A 16,551-nucleotide genomic window follows, 5' to 3' on the forward strand; every position below is an offset into this window, starting at 1 on the left:
CACCCAAAACAGATGTGAAACCTTCAACCTTGCCTTCTTATTGGTCCACAGATATGAAACTGGTTGGTAATTGATAGCTCTTAATGTGTTGTTGTTTAGGTTACAGAATTGGAAACTTAATAGTATTTTTCCCATGAAAAGATAAGTTAATAAGGAATAGACAGGCTTTTCAAACACAGTTCCTTACTCTTGATTATATTTGAAGTTAAAAATAAAAAACACCTTTGATTTGCATACTGCAAGAAGACTGAACTAGGCAGGGGTCAGTGCCACACAATGTCCAGGTGTGGAGAAGTCATTTCAGTCTTATTTTTCCTAAATCCTGTCAACGTGACTTGCAATTTTGTCCTTGTGTTTCCTTTTCTTAATCCCATCCTTATCAGCGCATTTTGAGACCCCAGCAATCATGCAATCATGCTATTCTAAAATAACACATGTATTTATGTAGCTAAAAACAGTTCACTTTTAAAAGCTAAAAATAGCGAACCTTAAGATAAATAATGGAGCAGGTTTATGAGGCTATTTTCCTGCATAAGGTAAACAGATGCATCTGTATTTTTGGCAAACAAAAGAAGTACAGTTCTGTTCAAATAATATCTATGATAAGTGGTTGAAAAGGACAAAAACCACCCAAACACCAACGACTTTTTCTTACAAAATGATGACCAATCTGAATACTTAAAAAATGACTTGATTAGGATTTGGGGTATCTTTTACACCCCTGGTTTTCATTTGGGGGTGATTTTAACCCCAATAGGATATAGATATTTGGCAATGTCTGGAGACATCTTTGGTTATCATGATGGAGGAGTGTGTGTGTGTGTGTGTGTGTGTGTTTTACTGGCTTCTAGAGGGTGTAGGCCAGGGATACTGCTAGACATCTTACAATGCATAAGACAGCCGCCCAACAAATAATTACTCTAAAATGTTAATATTGTCAAGGCTGAAAAACCCTACTGTAGACATAGTCCAATCATTTGTTTAAGTTAAATATTCTTCAGTGACTATGCAATTTAGTAGACATCATTTACCAATCAGCAACTAAGTAGAAGTATGCTGGGGTTTAAATGTGCTAGCTCAGTCTTCAGGGCACCATCTTAAAAAATGATCTAAATGAATTTCCACATCTTGTTGCAATTCAATAGCAGCGAAGAAGTGGGGGAAAGGACACTAAGCTATTAGTCTAGGTTCTGTCATTAACTCACTATATGATCTTGCATATCATTTAATCTCTGGACATATGAAAATAAGGAATTTAGACAAAAATGATGTTTATATCTGCTTTTAGTCTTACATTTAGAGATATCCTAGAAAGAAAAAAAAATTCTCTAGAATATAACTATGAATGTTGGCTCCAAATAGACACTGGCATAAAACATCAAGAAATCAAAACTGTAAGCAAACTGGAATATGCATTCTATAAAAATTAATTTATTTTTAAGTACAATTCTACCTAAACAGTTGTGGTTCTTTCAATATTGTATTTCCAGTGATGCTTTATCATAAAAATCTAAATGGTTTCTTTAAATATCATACATTTTCTTTAAGATGTGTTGACATGGAATACTAATTAGTAAAATCATTTGACCGATTTTTAAAACTGAATTAAGTGGTCAACTTGATCAAAATGGTTAAAATCATCTTGGTATTCTCTACATGAGAAAACAATCAGTTAAAATTGTCTAAATAGTTATAGCACATGCACATTCTGTTTTCCCCAAAGCACGTCCTCCTTAAAAGAAAAAAAAACTCTTAGTTTAATCTGTCCCTATATACATTTCCTATATAGATTTCCTTTGAATGACTTCCTATAATATGAAAAACCAAGGTACCAGAGAAAGCATGAGGAAAATTTCCCCAAAAGATAGTAACGTTTGGAACATAGACTTCCTGAGTGGAAAGCTAGTCATGGAATGATAACCTATGATGTGAGAAGGGTAGGATGCAAAGCATTTACATTATGCAGGAAGTAGAAGTCAATGCAGAATCAAAGTAAGATGACCAAAGGTCCACCTTGGGCAACTTTTCTTAAAGCACATCATCTCCCTTCCAGATCAATGTTTTAGCTAAAACAACATGTTAGTATTAGTTGTAATGAGCATGCGCACACACACACACACACACACACACACACACACACACACAGAGCACACCTGGGAAATAAACATTCAACTGAACAGCTGTATTTTTCCTAAATTTGCCAACATTATATTTTACAGGCATCATTCCACATTTGGGTAACCCAGTGAGCTATTTTTGTCAGTTCTCTAGTTACACATTTAAAAGCATCATTTTTTTAAATTGCATTTTCAGCAATTTACTAATGCTTGAGTGAGATAATACACACACTACAGTGTCTGGTTTATAAGGAGAGTTTACAATCAGGATAATATGGCTCAATATATGTTCTGGATTAGTCAATTTAGCAGGTGGAACCAATTTTCAATACAGCTTTATAGATTATACAACTGCTAGAAACTACCAATTGTATGAAAAGTCGAAAACCATTTCATAGGAGGTACCTGTTCCACACTCAATACATTAATATAAGAGAACAAAAGATTTATCCGGAAAGTTTAGAAGGAAAGAAAAGTATATATGTAACTTGTTAAACGACATTCTAAAGCTTTAAGATAAATGACGTCAGTTTCTTCTTCCAATTTTAGGAAGCAAATCACTTTAAAGATAAAAACAAAGATTTCAAATAACAAATTCTTCTAATTGGATAAGCAGCACTCAGTTCTCCCCCCTAAAATTTGCTAAAAACATGTAACACTGTGTATCAGAGGGAGTATTTCCAAGAATTCATGCATTATTTCATTCCATTTGGCTCTTAAAGGACATCCAGGTAGCCCCTTCTTTGTTCCTGAAATCAAATCTATGCCTTTAAATGATCTTTTGTCTCCATTCTCAGCAAGTTGTAACTGACAATTCAATTTCTGAATCATGACAGAGCCACTTTGCAAGTTGTTGGTAGCAGCAACTCACAGCCCAGATGAATGTTGGGAGAGCCTGTGGGTAGACAACCTCAAAAAACCGCGTGGACTAATGGAAAGACCCTGGGGTTGGGGGCTAAGAACCTGGCTATTTGAATTACAGTCTTCTCTGTGATCCAAGAGGCTTGAAGACCTCACCAGGCTTTGTCGCTTTTCTCCGTATAGTTTGCATGAGAGTATCTGTACAGCTTAGAGAGTATCTCACATGATAGAGCATGAGGTAAAAAAAAAACCTTACAATTCGAATGGCCTAATGCCAGTTGCACCCTGGGCCTGTGTCAGACTGACCGGAGGTGGTAATTCACCAGCTGCTGTCTGCCATCCAGATTTCTCAGTGCCTACTGACGCCCTTCCCACGTCTGTGAAAGGATGTCCACTTTAATTGTGTAAGACGGCTTTTTCCCACAAGTTGCATCTTTTCCTCAAGTTGGGATTCTGTGAACCACTTAATCACTCTGAGCATCAGTTTTCTCACTTGAAGATGCAAATAGAAATCTCTGGTCTATTTAACTTACGTTCTAAGACCAAAAAGGGATGTGTATGAAAAGGTGCTTTTAAAAAGAAAAAGTGCTCTAAAAATAAGGTTTTGTTGTCGGAACATGCTTTACAGTTAATTGGAAAATCCGCCAAGCAACCTAAAGGCGTCTTGGATTTGACCAGTTCCACATGTTGAACTTTAGTGAGAGCACCTACCTTCTTTGACACTATGGTGAGTGAACAGGACTGAGTGTGTGTGTATGTGCTGTTGTGGATTGTTTTGATTCAGGTCAGCCCACTTCCTGAACACACTAAGGCCTTTTGTTACTGGTGTCTGCTTTCAAAATTACTTCAGTTAGATAATGTGGACTATTATCCAAGAGAAATACATATAAGGCAAAAGGAAAACATGACACACACTTCCTCACAAGGTTAGCCCTAGCTCCTTTCATCCGGAACTTTTCTTCTCCCCATCCCTCAGAAGGAACATCTGCACCAGGAAATGTGGTGGAGAGAGATGGCACTTTTGCTTCAGTGGCTTGCTGATGGATTCTTATAGCTACAGAGTGTCATCTTGGAGGGACCCCTCAGTGTGATTAATCCATGACGGGGCTGATTTACCAAACCAAGCAGGATGTGGTTTAGAAGCCAACTGCTTTCTGCTCTTCTGGAATAACTGAAGGCATAAATAATCTAGTACCAGTTGTTTTTCCCCACAAAATACACTGCCCCCAAATTTGTAGAAGCATCAAGTGCAGCTTGAATAGGTTTGTCAAGTAATTCTACGTCTAAAGTCACTGGAGGGTGTGGTGATCGATTAGTCCCTAGTGCCATTTTTATTTCTTTGGATTAACAAAGCTCATAGCCCATCCAGGCATTATGTCTCTTGCCTTTTTTTTCCCTTCTTGTCTCCTGGCATTTTAATCAGGGAAAAGTCACAGTTGTTTTGAGGAAAGCACTCCCAAGAGCTTTAATTAAAGCTAGAAGGATAAATCTGTTTACAGTGTGGTGAACACTATCATTAATAAAACATTGAAATAATTAACGAATTAAATTCTGCTTTGTGTGTGAATGGCTGCACTTAGGATCTATGAGAACATGTCTCCTGAACAGACACGTTTGCTGTGCACTTAGTTTGCAGAGATGAAAAGAAAAAACTGAGACTGCGTTTCTCTGAGAGTCACAGTATCATAGACTGCTACAACCTGAATGGCGAAGGTGATATTACCTTAATTTTATAGGAAAAGAAACTCAGTTTCAATGAGGTTAATGTCTTTGGGCTCTAATGATGTTCTTGAAAATTAATATTTTTTTATAGCACCGCTGATCTCCTGAGCCTCTACTTTGAATCCTTGATTGCTTAACCAGAAACAAAAGCAAGAAAAGATTAAGTTAATAATAAGATAAGCAGCTCTAGGACACAGAACAGAATGGAATACTCTGGAAAAAAAAATGGGCAAACTTCATGGTGTAATTAACTCTGCCATTGACAATTAAGAGATTTTAGCTGCTCAGGATATGAAGTGGCCTTTTGAACAGGATATGACCATGTGCAGACCTCCAAGTTGGGACTTCCCTTCGTGTTCCTTCTCACTAAACTACCTCTTGTTTTTAAGCTTTCTGGCAGACTATAGATCTCACAGGAAGCACCAATCTGGATGTTCATATCGACGGTTAATGGTGCATTGTTTTTTTATGTCACTCAGTAATTTCCTAGAGAAAACAATGGGAACCGAAGACTGTTCCTGTCTTGAAGGAAAGTCAGCTTACAATATTGCCTTAACACATGCAACTGTTTGTCCTTGTTGCTACAGCAACATGTTTGTGGGGTGTATTTGATGCAAAATGTGAAAAAGCTGAAAAAGAAAACAAATGCCATCTGCATACTGATGTGCATAGAAACAGAAATGTACATGAGCTAACGTCCCTGTGATTGGAGGTATGGCCCTCTTGCCCTCAGTCCAATTATGCTGTACTTATTGGTTAATGTATAAAGTGTCTATCCAATGAAAACAAGGAGCTAACCACTTCTAAGTAGTTTCAGAAAAGGTGGAAACACATGAAATTACTCGTAATGAGGTGATAGGTAGATGTTAGGTGCTCTCACCATGTACACAGACAAAACAAGCATGTAAATGAGCCCACGAGCTCCCGAAGGAGAAAAAGATGATTTTATCTCAAGGTGAACTGACGCTAAGGTTCTCTGGCATTTACGTTCTAGAAGGATGCAGGAGCAAGGGCCCTGCATTTTAGGGTTCGAAGCAGTAAGTACCCAACTCATCTTGGTGTGAGCCTTCTCAGCAGGAGGAAAAGGATAAAGGGAGGTGAGTGATGCTTCACCAGATACACCTGAATTTATAGGGATGGCAATGAATGATAAAGATGAAGCATACTAAAGTGTAAAGAAGCCCGTGTTGGAGTCCCATAGACCTTGCTTCCAAGGCCGGTCACTAATCTCTCCGAACCTCAGTGTCCTCATTTTTAAAATGAGGATAATTGTACTGTGTTCACAGGATTGCTGTGAGAATTAAATAAAAGTATGTCAAGTACTTAGCAGAGGTCAGGTTGCATAGTCAGCTCTCACTAAATGGTAACTATTCAATGAATGGTACAATTGTCATTCATGCAATTCACCAACTATTTCTAGCTCTCTGCCCTCTAGCACATGTCGAATTGCTGCCACTCGGATGCTTAGTGTAGTTGTGGGATGTGCTTTGGCAATAAAATGTGAGTGGAAGTGCTCTTTCCTAGGGAACCCCAGAACCATATGCTCTGCCACCCTTTCTCCCTCTGCCTTGGTGACAGGCAATGTGTCAGATGATAGCCACTCTCTGTGTGGCTCCTGGTGTGAGAAGATGTGGAGCAGATCCCCAGACCACCAGAGATGGAAGGTAGCATGGGCAAGGAAAAAAATCCCTTCTTGTTTTGGTTACTTTGCTTCTCTTGACCATGTTTTGATGGGAAGAGTTGGAACATTTGAGATTTTTTTCTTCTGGGGCAATCTCAAACTGTGCCTAACTCCTGAGAACGATGTAAATCCTGTCCTGTTGACAAATGCTTTGTGAGAGTCCATTTTTGTCTCCATCTTTCTACTAAAATAGAATTGCCTTTCACAGAAGAATTGCTACAGTTGCAGTTTCGGACCTCTTGCAAGACCACTGTCCCTAAATTACTGAGCGCCTCTCCACATTACCAAGAATAGGACTACATTACCATGCAAACACGCTTAGGACTGCAAAATGTAAGCTTTCCTCTAGAGGCATGTCTGTCAATCACACAGAACTGCTTGTTGGTTTGGAGATGTGGAAGGAGCTATTTTGACATAGGCAAATTCATTTCATTTCTGACTTAATCTAGAGCTGAATTCAGCAGTCCCAAGGTAAAAGTCTCATCTTTTCTCACCCTCTATACATTTCTCACTTACTTAGAGGTTAGCATGAGTTCAGTCTCCTGTAATAGGCCATTTCATTTTAAGTGTATGTTAAACTAATATTGACCTTTCCAAAGTAAAACAAAATCTGGTATTTGTGCTCAAAAGACTGAAACAGCAATAGATGTGGAAAGTAGGGGATTAATCATCCTGGTTTTTTTCTTGCTTAGAAACTCTCTCTGGGAATTAGTCATTTTTATATATCTAGCAATAAATGTAAGATGGTCTCTGCCTACTCTCTTGAAAAGGAAGCCTGGATCCTTCAGCAAATCACTTTGTATAATTTGCTGACAATTTAACCCACTCAGCCACATATGTATTTCACAATGGGTGAAAAAGTCAAGAATTCGAGCATCAGGCCTTGGGTGGGAGTATCCAGACATCAAGGTTGGGCAAGTTTAGGATTGGGAGTGGTGTTAGGAATAAGTCCAAAGATGAGCAAGGGGTGGTGGGTACAGCTGGGGAGAGGAGGGTCTGGGGGGAATGTAAGGGTTATGACAGAGAAGGGAAGTTCAGAGCAAAGTGAAGAAAGCAGAAACAATTTTACTAAGAAGAATACAAACATGTACATTTCATACATATATGTGTATAAGTAATCCACAGAGACGAGTGCCCTCAAATAAACCACGTCCTGGGCATGTGCTATATTGACCTATATGGAAAAGTAAACCTCAATCCTTTTCTTCCCTTCTTCCACCTGAACAAACAAACAAACAAACAAGCAAAACTATACGTGTACTTGGAAACACTTATTTCGTGCAAGTCTACAGATAAGGCTAATATATTTCATCAAGGAAGTAAACATCTGTTGAAGTAGGAAGTGTATCAATAAAAAATGTGCAGTTGGGAAAAATCAGATCTTTCAGTGTTACCAAAGTGAGACATCTGTGCTCAAATTCTGTGAAGAGTAGTATATAAGTATCTGAGAAGATAAATGGATTTTCAGGGATGTCATCCGGGCCGGCTTTTCTCTAACGGTGTACCATTGTGACATGATGATTCTACAAAGTGATTATACTTGGTATCCATTGTCCTTCTTATCTCATCTGAAAGCATTTGGCATGGCACTGCTTTTTTTCAACAACCTTTGTAGATAACCAAAATGTTCTTCAACCCTAAATGTGCCAGGTCTTACGCTACATACCTGTATCCACTCTCTGTAGGAATCTTCTCCAGGAGTCCACCCATTCTCAGGGTAATTCAGGCGGGAGCGTTCTGAAGACCAGTTAGTGCTATACTGGGAAGAAGCTGTGATTTGGTCAGAATGAATCTCTCCTGATTCCATGCCCAGAGCTTCCATACATTTGAAATCTGAAGGGGAAAAAAAAGTGGCCCCAAATCATCAAAACATAGGAAACCCAAGATGCATATTTCTTTTTTCAATCTGGCAGACTAAAATGGTCATTTTTTTTTTCGTTCACACACTGTTTTACAAAAGATGACAGCAAGGGAGTTATTGGAATGTGGCACTGATACATGCATTTTCATGGCAATAACTTTTGTTTCTGTTTTGTTTGTTCATTTGTTTTTTAGATTCCACATATAAGTGAAGTGATATGGTATTTGTCTTTCTCTGTCTGACTGACTCCACTCAGCACAATACTCTCCAGGTCCACCCATTTGTCACATACGGTAAGATTTCATTCTTTTTTATGGCTGAGTAATATTCCATTGTATATATGTATCACATTTTCTTTTTCATCCATCTATCGATGAACACTTAGGTTCATGGCAATAATTTTTAAAAGCAAGGCTGTGAAGATATCATAGTGATTAATTATTTTCCCAACTGAACCTAGGTTGACAGAAATACTATTAGAAATTTATTAAGAAGTAATAAAAATTCTGATTTATTTTCAAAGTTGAATGTATATAGATATGTCATATGAGTACACACCAAAAATTGTGTTTTGATAAAATTTTTCTATTGAATACATTCCTCCAATATCTACTGAAAGTGAAAAAGACTCTATGTCCATTGATAATCCATATTCAGTGGACACTAGAACTTAACTCTCTGTCTTTCAGATTCCTTGCAATTGGTACCCACGCCACCTCTCCCTGACGCCCTTTGTTCTCATGCTCTGCTGCCCCTGGCCTGGTCATTGTTATTAGCATCATTAATTTATTAAAACCCAAAAGTATCCATCAGGGTAAACTGCAATAGCATCTGGTCCCAAAGACCACAGTTTTACAGTATAAAAAAATAATTCTCACGATGATGACCATGTATTCCATTAGGTCTCATATATTCAGTGAAACAATGAAATATGAAATTGATATCAAATATGATATTGGGAAATCAATCAATTTTAGGAAAATGTGAGTCCAAAGTAGTAAAGTGAAAAAAATCTCAACTAACCAAAATTTTACATTTTCTGAATTTCCTATGATAATAGGTAAGGTTTTATGGCATAAAAGGTTTTCATTCACTTGTTTCCTACTTCTAATGTTAGGTTTGTTACTTGTAATATAACAAATATTTATAGGCACAAAAATACATGAATTAATCAAATAAGTACAAATACGTTATTGAAACTTAATTGACATTTTTTGTTGCCAGTAAGATCTAGTAGAAAAGATAAGGAACCTATGTGTAGAACAGGTCTCTAAACACCCCATCTTCTCCTTATGTTACTTTACAACCTAGCAGCTAGATGAAACACATAGTTTATTCATTTTTTTTTTTCATTTTTTTTCCCCTTGGGCCCTTCCTTAAAAGAGCTGGAGACCACATAAACTTTGAGGAAGGGCTGAATTAGTTGAGTATTGTAATAGGATATAGAAACATATTCTCTTTTTTTAATGCAAAGTATAACAAATTAAAACATGCTTCTTTTACTCGAATATTCACTTTCTTTCACATAAGAAAGAAAAACAAGATGGCTTCCACCAGGTTCTTCACAAACCAAACTACCAGGCACTGTCCCTGAAAGTGAACTACCACAGATTTTTTTCTTCTCATCCGTGATTGATGTGACTGGTGCCCGTCCTTTCATGAATCTCAGCCCAATACACATTTGAGGATGCCAGGTAGGTGGCCTGGCATATTTCATTGTTTCTAGGCACTTTTTCTTCCATTTCCCGCTTTCTTCCATAATTTCAGAGGCTCACAAGTAGCCTTTTTATCCACAGTTTTACTAAGAAAGCAGACCAGATAGTTCTTTCTATTGATATTTGTAAAATCCATTTAAAAGAGAAAAACAAACACTTGGCACTCCAACTCAAAAACCATTTCTTTAGTGTTTCATGTGGCCACAGGTGTGTGAGGAAGAATAACAAGGAGTATTTACCACGGAGCTTTGCAAGACAATAAACACTGACCTTCTGAGACGCTGCTCTGCAGGACACTGTAGTTTGCTGAAAAGCCTTCTTTTGCTATGGCACTGTCAGTATAAAAAACCATGGATAGAATGCCGGATGAGGAACGAATTCGACCTGGTGTTTTCTGTCCGCAGTAACGCCCAATGTGAGGGCCAACTGGAAAGAGAAAAATGCAGAGAACATTAAAATGCCTTTTCTTCTACAGCAGATGCAAGAATAACCATTTGCAAACACGGGTCCCAGCGGAACCCAGAAGTGATTTCCTACCCAAAGCAAGTCTACCCTGGTTCATTGCTTTGCAGTGAACATATTGGATCAGGTTTGTGGAGAGGATTTCCAAGTGGTCTCAGAAGGGCAATAAGAGACATAACCACATTCCCTAGGGAGCAGGATTGTTTTCAGGAACAGAATCTAAATATTTACTTCAATTGCAAAGAATGAGATTTGGGCTGTCAAGCGCCATTTTGGCGTTAATCTCCAGGACCAGACTGCACACACTGTCCAGCGCTGAACGACTCCAGCTAGGCTGGTCAGTGAGGTCTCTTGGAGTTGCCTGTCCTCACTTACCCACCCTAGCAGGAGATCCTGGGGATTTGTCTGGAACCAGGGCAGTATCAAGGGTCTGATGCAGCACTGTGTAACCTGATTTCCTTCCTCGTTCCATCCTTTAGTCCTGGAGCCCTATTGTGACAAACATCACTGACTAGGATAATGGGCAATGGGTCATGTCCTACTCAGGGCTTAATCTGAAGACGAATTAATAATTGTAATAGTTTAAAAATTTAGAAATCTATAGATACCAATAATTTATGCATAATAGCAAGTTGTAATCAAAATGAAAGGAAAATACATCTTTCTGACTTCTGTCCCAGTTTTTTTTCTCCCAAACCGAAGAGAGGTGACTGCATTGCACTGGTTTCCAATGGCCAAGAGGTGACCCAGAGCAGCCGTTTGTGCACCCAGGGAAAAAAAAATAGCACCTGAGGCAGCAAAACTTTGGGAACACCAACTGATTTGTGAGAAAGTTAAACTGTATTTGACTTAAACTGGCCACCCCCTTGTTGAAGACCTTTTAGACAAACCTTGGCAATTAGCAATTGTAAGTTGCCTTATGGATGGTGCTCAAACCCTCTGGGCTTGAAGAATCTTTCCATTTCCCTGTCCAGATCAGCAGCAAAACAAAACAAACCCAAACAAAAATAACTCCCTTTTCTCTAGATTTTTTCATTGCACATATGGTAAAACCATACCAGACGGTTTGGACTTAGAAGGACAATCTGGTGTGGACCGTTTTCCCCTCCAAGAAATCCATGGTTCTGTGCATTTCAGCTAAGAGTTATTGCTTTGTTCAAGAAAGAACAGTAAGTGGACCTATCCCTGGCAGGATGGGCCTTCAATGGGGAGTGGTGTTCCAAGGCCTGCGTGTGCAGCTTGGATACAGAAGGCAGAGGAAGAGGGCTAGGGGAAGCTAGTGTGGTTGAAAAAGTGAACCCCACAACAACCGATCTCCCTGAAGCTCCACACACCAGCTGAGTTCCTAGTTGGCAGCTAATTGGAGCACTCTGCTTTTTAGAGTGCTTAGATCCTTGGTTAACAGGTTGTCAGCTCTTGGCCAACCTTCTTAAAAACAAAACAAAAATCAACCAACCAAACAAACGAAAAAACACCTCACCCCAAGAGGTTTACATATCTGAGTTAGTGCAAAATGGGACTTTGAATATCTGGTAACTTCTCCATGCACTTAATGTAATTGATTTGACTGAATTCAAAGAGTTTTCTCTCTACTGTAACCCCTCACTCTCCAGGAACCAAACATTTTATGTGTGTAGATTGCTTTATTATGAAGAAAACAAAGAGGCTGATCCATTTAGGGGAATTGATACAGATTATCTACAGGGCATCATGTGGCCATGGACAGTGGCTTTGCATTATGGGAGGTACATTTTGTTATATTAGGCTTTCCAGATGGCAGTAGAAAGCATCTCAGAAGATGAAATTCTTGCTGTTTTTTGTTTTTTTTCCAGCTTTAATCCTGGCTTCAGACTCTTCTACAATAAGTATTAGTTTTTGACAGATTTTCCTCATTCTGAATGTGGCCCTACCATACGGGTAATCCAATCCTTTTTTTCTTCACTATGGAATGCAAAGTTGCCCATAACATATGCGTGAAAATATCTTGTTAGAGCCATAAACTCAGATGTTTTCTTTCCTCAAAAAGAATCCCATTTAAAGTCTTCATTCAGTCTTAATGGTAGGCTTAGAGTCCATTCATACTCCCTCATTCAAATTCCATTATTGTGGCTGCATAACTTTCTTTTTCTCTAGTTTGTGGGCAAACTTTTACAGCCCTAATCCTTGGGGTCGTTATGTGATCACCACGGCCACTGACCTTGCCAAGAATACAAGGGCACAAGGGAAGCTGCAGTCACCCCCTTCTGCTCTGGCTGCTGATCCTCCCCCTCCACTGTCACCCAATTCCTCTGGGGACAGTGGGGGTGGTGTCTCTTTGAAAGAGGAAACAGAAGAGAACTTGTCTAGTGCAGACTCATAATTTAGAGTCTCCATGACTCACTGGTTTATAATGTGTAAGACATGCTGCGTAAATCTGCTTTCTGTCTTTTAGAACATTGCCCCAGGATAGCAGTGTGCGACTCTCTCCAGGAGCCCTTAAGATATTGAGAGTGAAAGGCTTTTTCCACTATAATACAAAGAAGTATTGAATTTTCCTGAACAACAGCGAGACCTTAGCCTAGCAAGCTAATGCAATATTGATCCGAGGGAGAGCAGATGAAATACTCTTGTCCATCTCGGGTGTGTGCTCATTTGTGTATTTACATGAACGTAACGACTGGATTTCTTACTTCCATTCGTATGGAGCAAGAGGCCGGGGAGAGCAATGAAAACAGTCATAAAAACAGAAGTACAATTCAAAAATTGAATTATTGAAGAATTTAAGCAAGTAACATGTTCTAAGTTATCTCTTGGGGGGAGAGTAGGCCTAGAAATATCACATCTTCTCAGGTGTAAAGCCAATATAGTATTTATGTGGTTTAAAAGATATACCTACAACTGGGAATAGCAATACCCCATTCTTTGTATTTTCCATTAATCTCTCCAATAATTACAACTTTACGTCAAAATCAGACAATTTGGCTTTCTGCTACCTTTTCATGTGAAAAAAAGGGGGCAATGATCTACTATATAGACGTACTTTTAAAATTAGGTATTTTTGAATACATAAAAAAAGGGAATCATTTCAAAAGAGTACAAGATAGGCCATGTATCGTCATTAATAATAAACCTTTTGGTGGAGAATATATGGACTTTGCAATTTCTCGCCCGAAAAAAATTTGCATGTTTATATCATTTATATTTTGGGATGTTTATATTTACATCATTTATATTTTACATCTATAGTTTAGAAGGTTGATTTTCATATAAAAGTAAATAAAAGAAAACAGAACTCCATCTAGCTTTTATGTAACTTATTCCCCAAATCACTGATAATGTTTGGCATGTAGGTAACGACCACAGTGCCAGCTCCGTCCCCTGGCCTAGATGGGGGGCAGACTTCATCTGCACCCCTGTGGTGTGAGCTAAGCATTCGTGCTTGGCTCCATAATTCAGTAGAAGCATTGGTGGCATCTACCAGGTAGCATGCTTAGCTCATGGCTCTCATATGTAAACTTCCCCAATTACTTCAGAGTTGCTACTTGTGAATCCATAGAGCTTCAAAGAGTGTGATAGAGGGACATGTGTGATGCACAACATGCATGCCTCGGATTCCTAGTTTTGGAGTAAACTGCTTTTCTTCAAAGTCAATCTGAATCAATGGGTAGCTTTCAATTACTTAGACATCTAATTTAATGTTTATGAGAAAATGCAATATAAAATCACTTGATGGTTAAAAGCCTTCAGCGCCTTCTGGTTGTTGTTTTTGGAAAGGATATCAAAGACTAAATGTAATTTTGCTGGCAGAGGAACTGTATGTGTTGAACGCCTATGACAAAAATGTTTCTAGTGCTACTGACAAACCCAGGAGCCTCCAGTCTCTCGTTTTGCCTAAAAAAAGAGAGAGCTGCTAGGCTGGCGTAGACTGGACGAGGTCAGGTACATATTAACAAATATACAAACACAATTGTCACATTCCAAAGTCAGTTTTCTCTGGGACTAAGTGAAACACAACATAGTTTAAAACGTGGGTGAATTGCAAGGCTGATAACTCTTACTGTTAATTGTTCCTTCTTCAACTCAGTGATTTTCCAAAGCCAGAAAATTACTACTTTGAAAAACCCTTGACACTAATAATAATGTGCTTCTTTCTGAAAGTATTCTAAATAAGTTAGTTGATTGGACCTCCTTTTCAGATGTCAATTTAAATGTAAGTTCTAGAAAGGAAGGCTGAACATTTGGGGTGTGAACAAATAAACCCATTATTAAATGTTCCAACTATTATTACAATACTATTATAATATTGTTTTCCTAATTATTGGATTGAATACTTGGAAATCAATCAGTACTCTGTTTGGGCAAATCTCGTTACTTAATGAAGGAGTTTCCTTAAGATCATCATAAGCCTATTTATGTGGTAAGAGAGCAAAGAAGCAACTAAACTAATGTTAACCCATTTATTACAATGACAATATAAGCTTCTCTAAGCCCACTTTTTCTCCAATGTTGTTTACTATTTAGGAAAGTATCTATATTAAATTACACTGATAATGTTAATGTTATTTCAAAGACAAAGGCAATCTCTTTCACATTATGCTTCCTCTCCGTTTACAATTTATTTAAATACTGTTTCCTCCAACTTGATAATAATATGTGACTTTATTTTATAGACGGTTATACATCTCTAGCTGCAGGATTTGTAAGAACTCCCAAGCTGCCCTTTCTGATCTGCGTAGTGTTCTCTAGAGAAATCTTAATATTAAACCAGACTAAACACAAGACAAGCAATGCAGCTGCAACAAATTATTTGATATTATCTCCCTCTGTTCAGAATTTGGGTGTGTATTTTTGCCATTCACCTTCTAATTCACAAAGATTGAAATGGAAAACTTTCATTTAGCTGTCCACATGACTGCCTCCCCCACCCCTTTCAAATCTTAGCTCAAATGTCACTTTCTTTATAAGGCCTAGCCTGACTGACCAGCCTGTTTAAAAATTAACCCACACATCGCTCTCCACTAACCCTAGCACTTTTATGCCTTTACTCTACCTTTACTTCTTTTTTGTTTATAGAACTTCTCACCTTCTAACATCCCATGCACATAATTCATTTATTTGTAATGTGCCTTGTTTATTGTCTCATTCCCCCGCAGAATGGAAATTCCACTAGGACAGCCATCTTTGATTGTTTTATTTACCAAGTGCCTGGGACATGGCTGGTGCTCGATAAATGTTTTTAAAATATATAATAAATTTAGATGATAGGAATAATAAATATAAAAGATGTGTTAAGGTGATTCAAGTTGCCAAAGATAAGAATTCCCTTGAGAGCAGACAAGGAATGTGTCTAAATTAGAAATGTTCAAACATTCTCATTCCTCTTCTAAACTTCTAAATATTTTGGTGGCAAAATGGATGCTTAGTTTACCCTTTTTTCAGGTACTTAATGTCTCTGGTCCTTAATCTCTGTATTTGTAAAAGTAGTGGTTTGATTTAACTGCCCTCTTAAGATCTCCTCTGACAGTCTATGAATTAATGACCAGTGGGGCAGGTCAATGAAATGAACAAAATTCTTTAGTCAGGAAAACTATGTGTTGGTCCCAATTATATCACACACACAGCTATGAGAGCTTGCATAATCATTCATGGACTCAGTTTTCTTATCTATAAAATGAAGGAATTGGACTAGATATTTACTAAGGCAGTTTGAGCTCAAATATTTCATTGCTGCTCTGAATGAGAATAAAGAGAGTTACCATTTTGCTTTGTTTTCCTTACTCCTTTTGAACTATTTTAAAAAAATGATGCATGTATCATGACACGTGTGAAAGGATCCCAGTGCCCCTCCTCCAGGTTCTTCCCTTTCGGGGACACTTCCTGCCCTTCTTACCATCGGGGAATCCATCCCAGATTTCCAGGCGGTCATAGCGACAGAACATCCCCCTTGGAGGATTGGAGTCAGGCTCCAGGTCAAAGCTTTCAAATTCCAGGATAATCTCTGACATCTTTGGTGCAAAGATAATATAAGTGCATTCAAGGCTGTTGGGATATTTTTCAGGGAATCCGGGGGACTTTATCACTCCATTAGGGGTTGTGTAGTTCTGGGAACACTCAGGACCTGTGAGTAAAAGAGAAAAAGGAGCAGTCAAAATC

At 38.3% G+C, this 16,551-nt stretch overlaps 1 protein-coding gene across 2 annotated transcripts in view; it reads right to left on the minus strand.

Annotated features, from left to right (window-relative positions):
- Window positions 1-16,551, minus strand: part of NRP1 (neuropilin 1) — a 137,522-nt gene that overhangs the window by 58,242 nt on the left and 62,729 nt on the right. For both annotated transcript variants that reach the window (XM_033105713.1, XM_033105712.1), the window contains exons 5-7: window positions 16,289-16,516; window positions 10,228-10,383; window positions 8,048-8,214 (exon numbers count right to left, since the gene is read on the minus strand). In XM_033105713.1, the coding sequence (XP_032961604.1) occupies window positions 8,048-8,214; window positions 10,228-10,383; window positions 16,289-16,516 (551 nt within the window). The remainder of the gene's footprint in view (window positions 1-8,047; window positions 8,215-10,227; window positions 10,384-16,288; window positions 16,517-16,551) is intronic.

The sequence above is a fragment of the Rhinolophus ferrumequinum genome, chromosome 5 (genome assembly GCF_004115265.2).
Source record: "Rhinolophus ferrumequinum isolate MPI-CBG mRhiFer1 chromosome 5, mRhiFer1_v1.p, whole genome shotgun sequence".
Taxonomy (NCBI): domain Eukaryota; kingdom Metazoa; phylum Chordata; class Mammalia; order Chiroptera; family Rhinolophidae; genus Rhinolophus; species Rhinolophus ferrumequinum.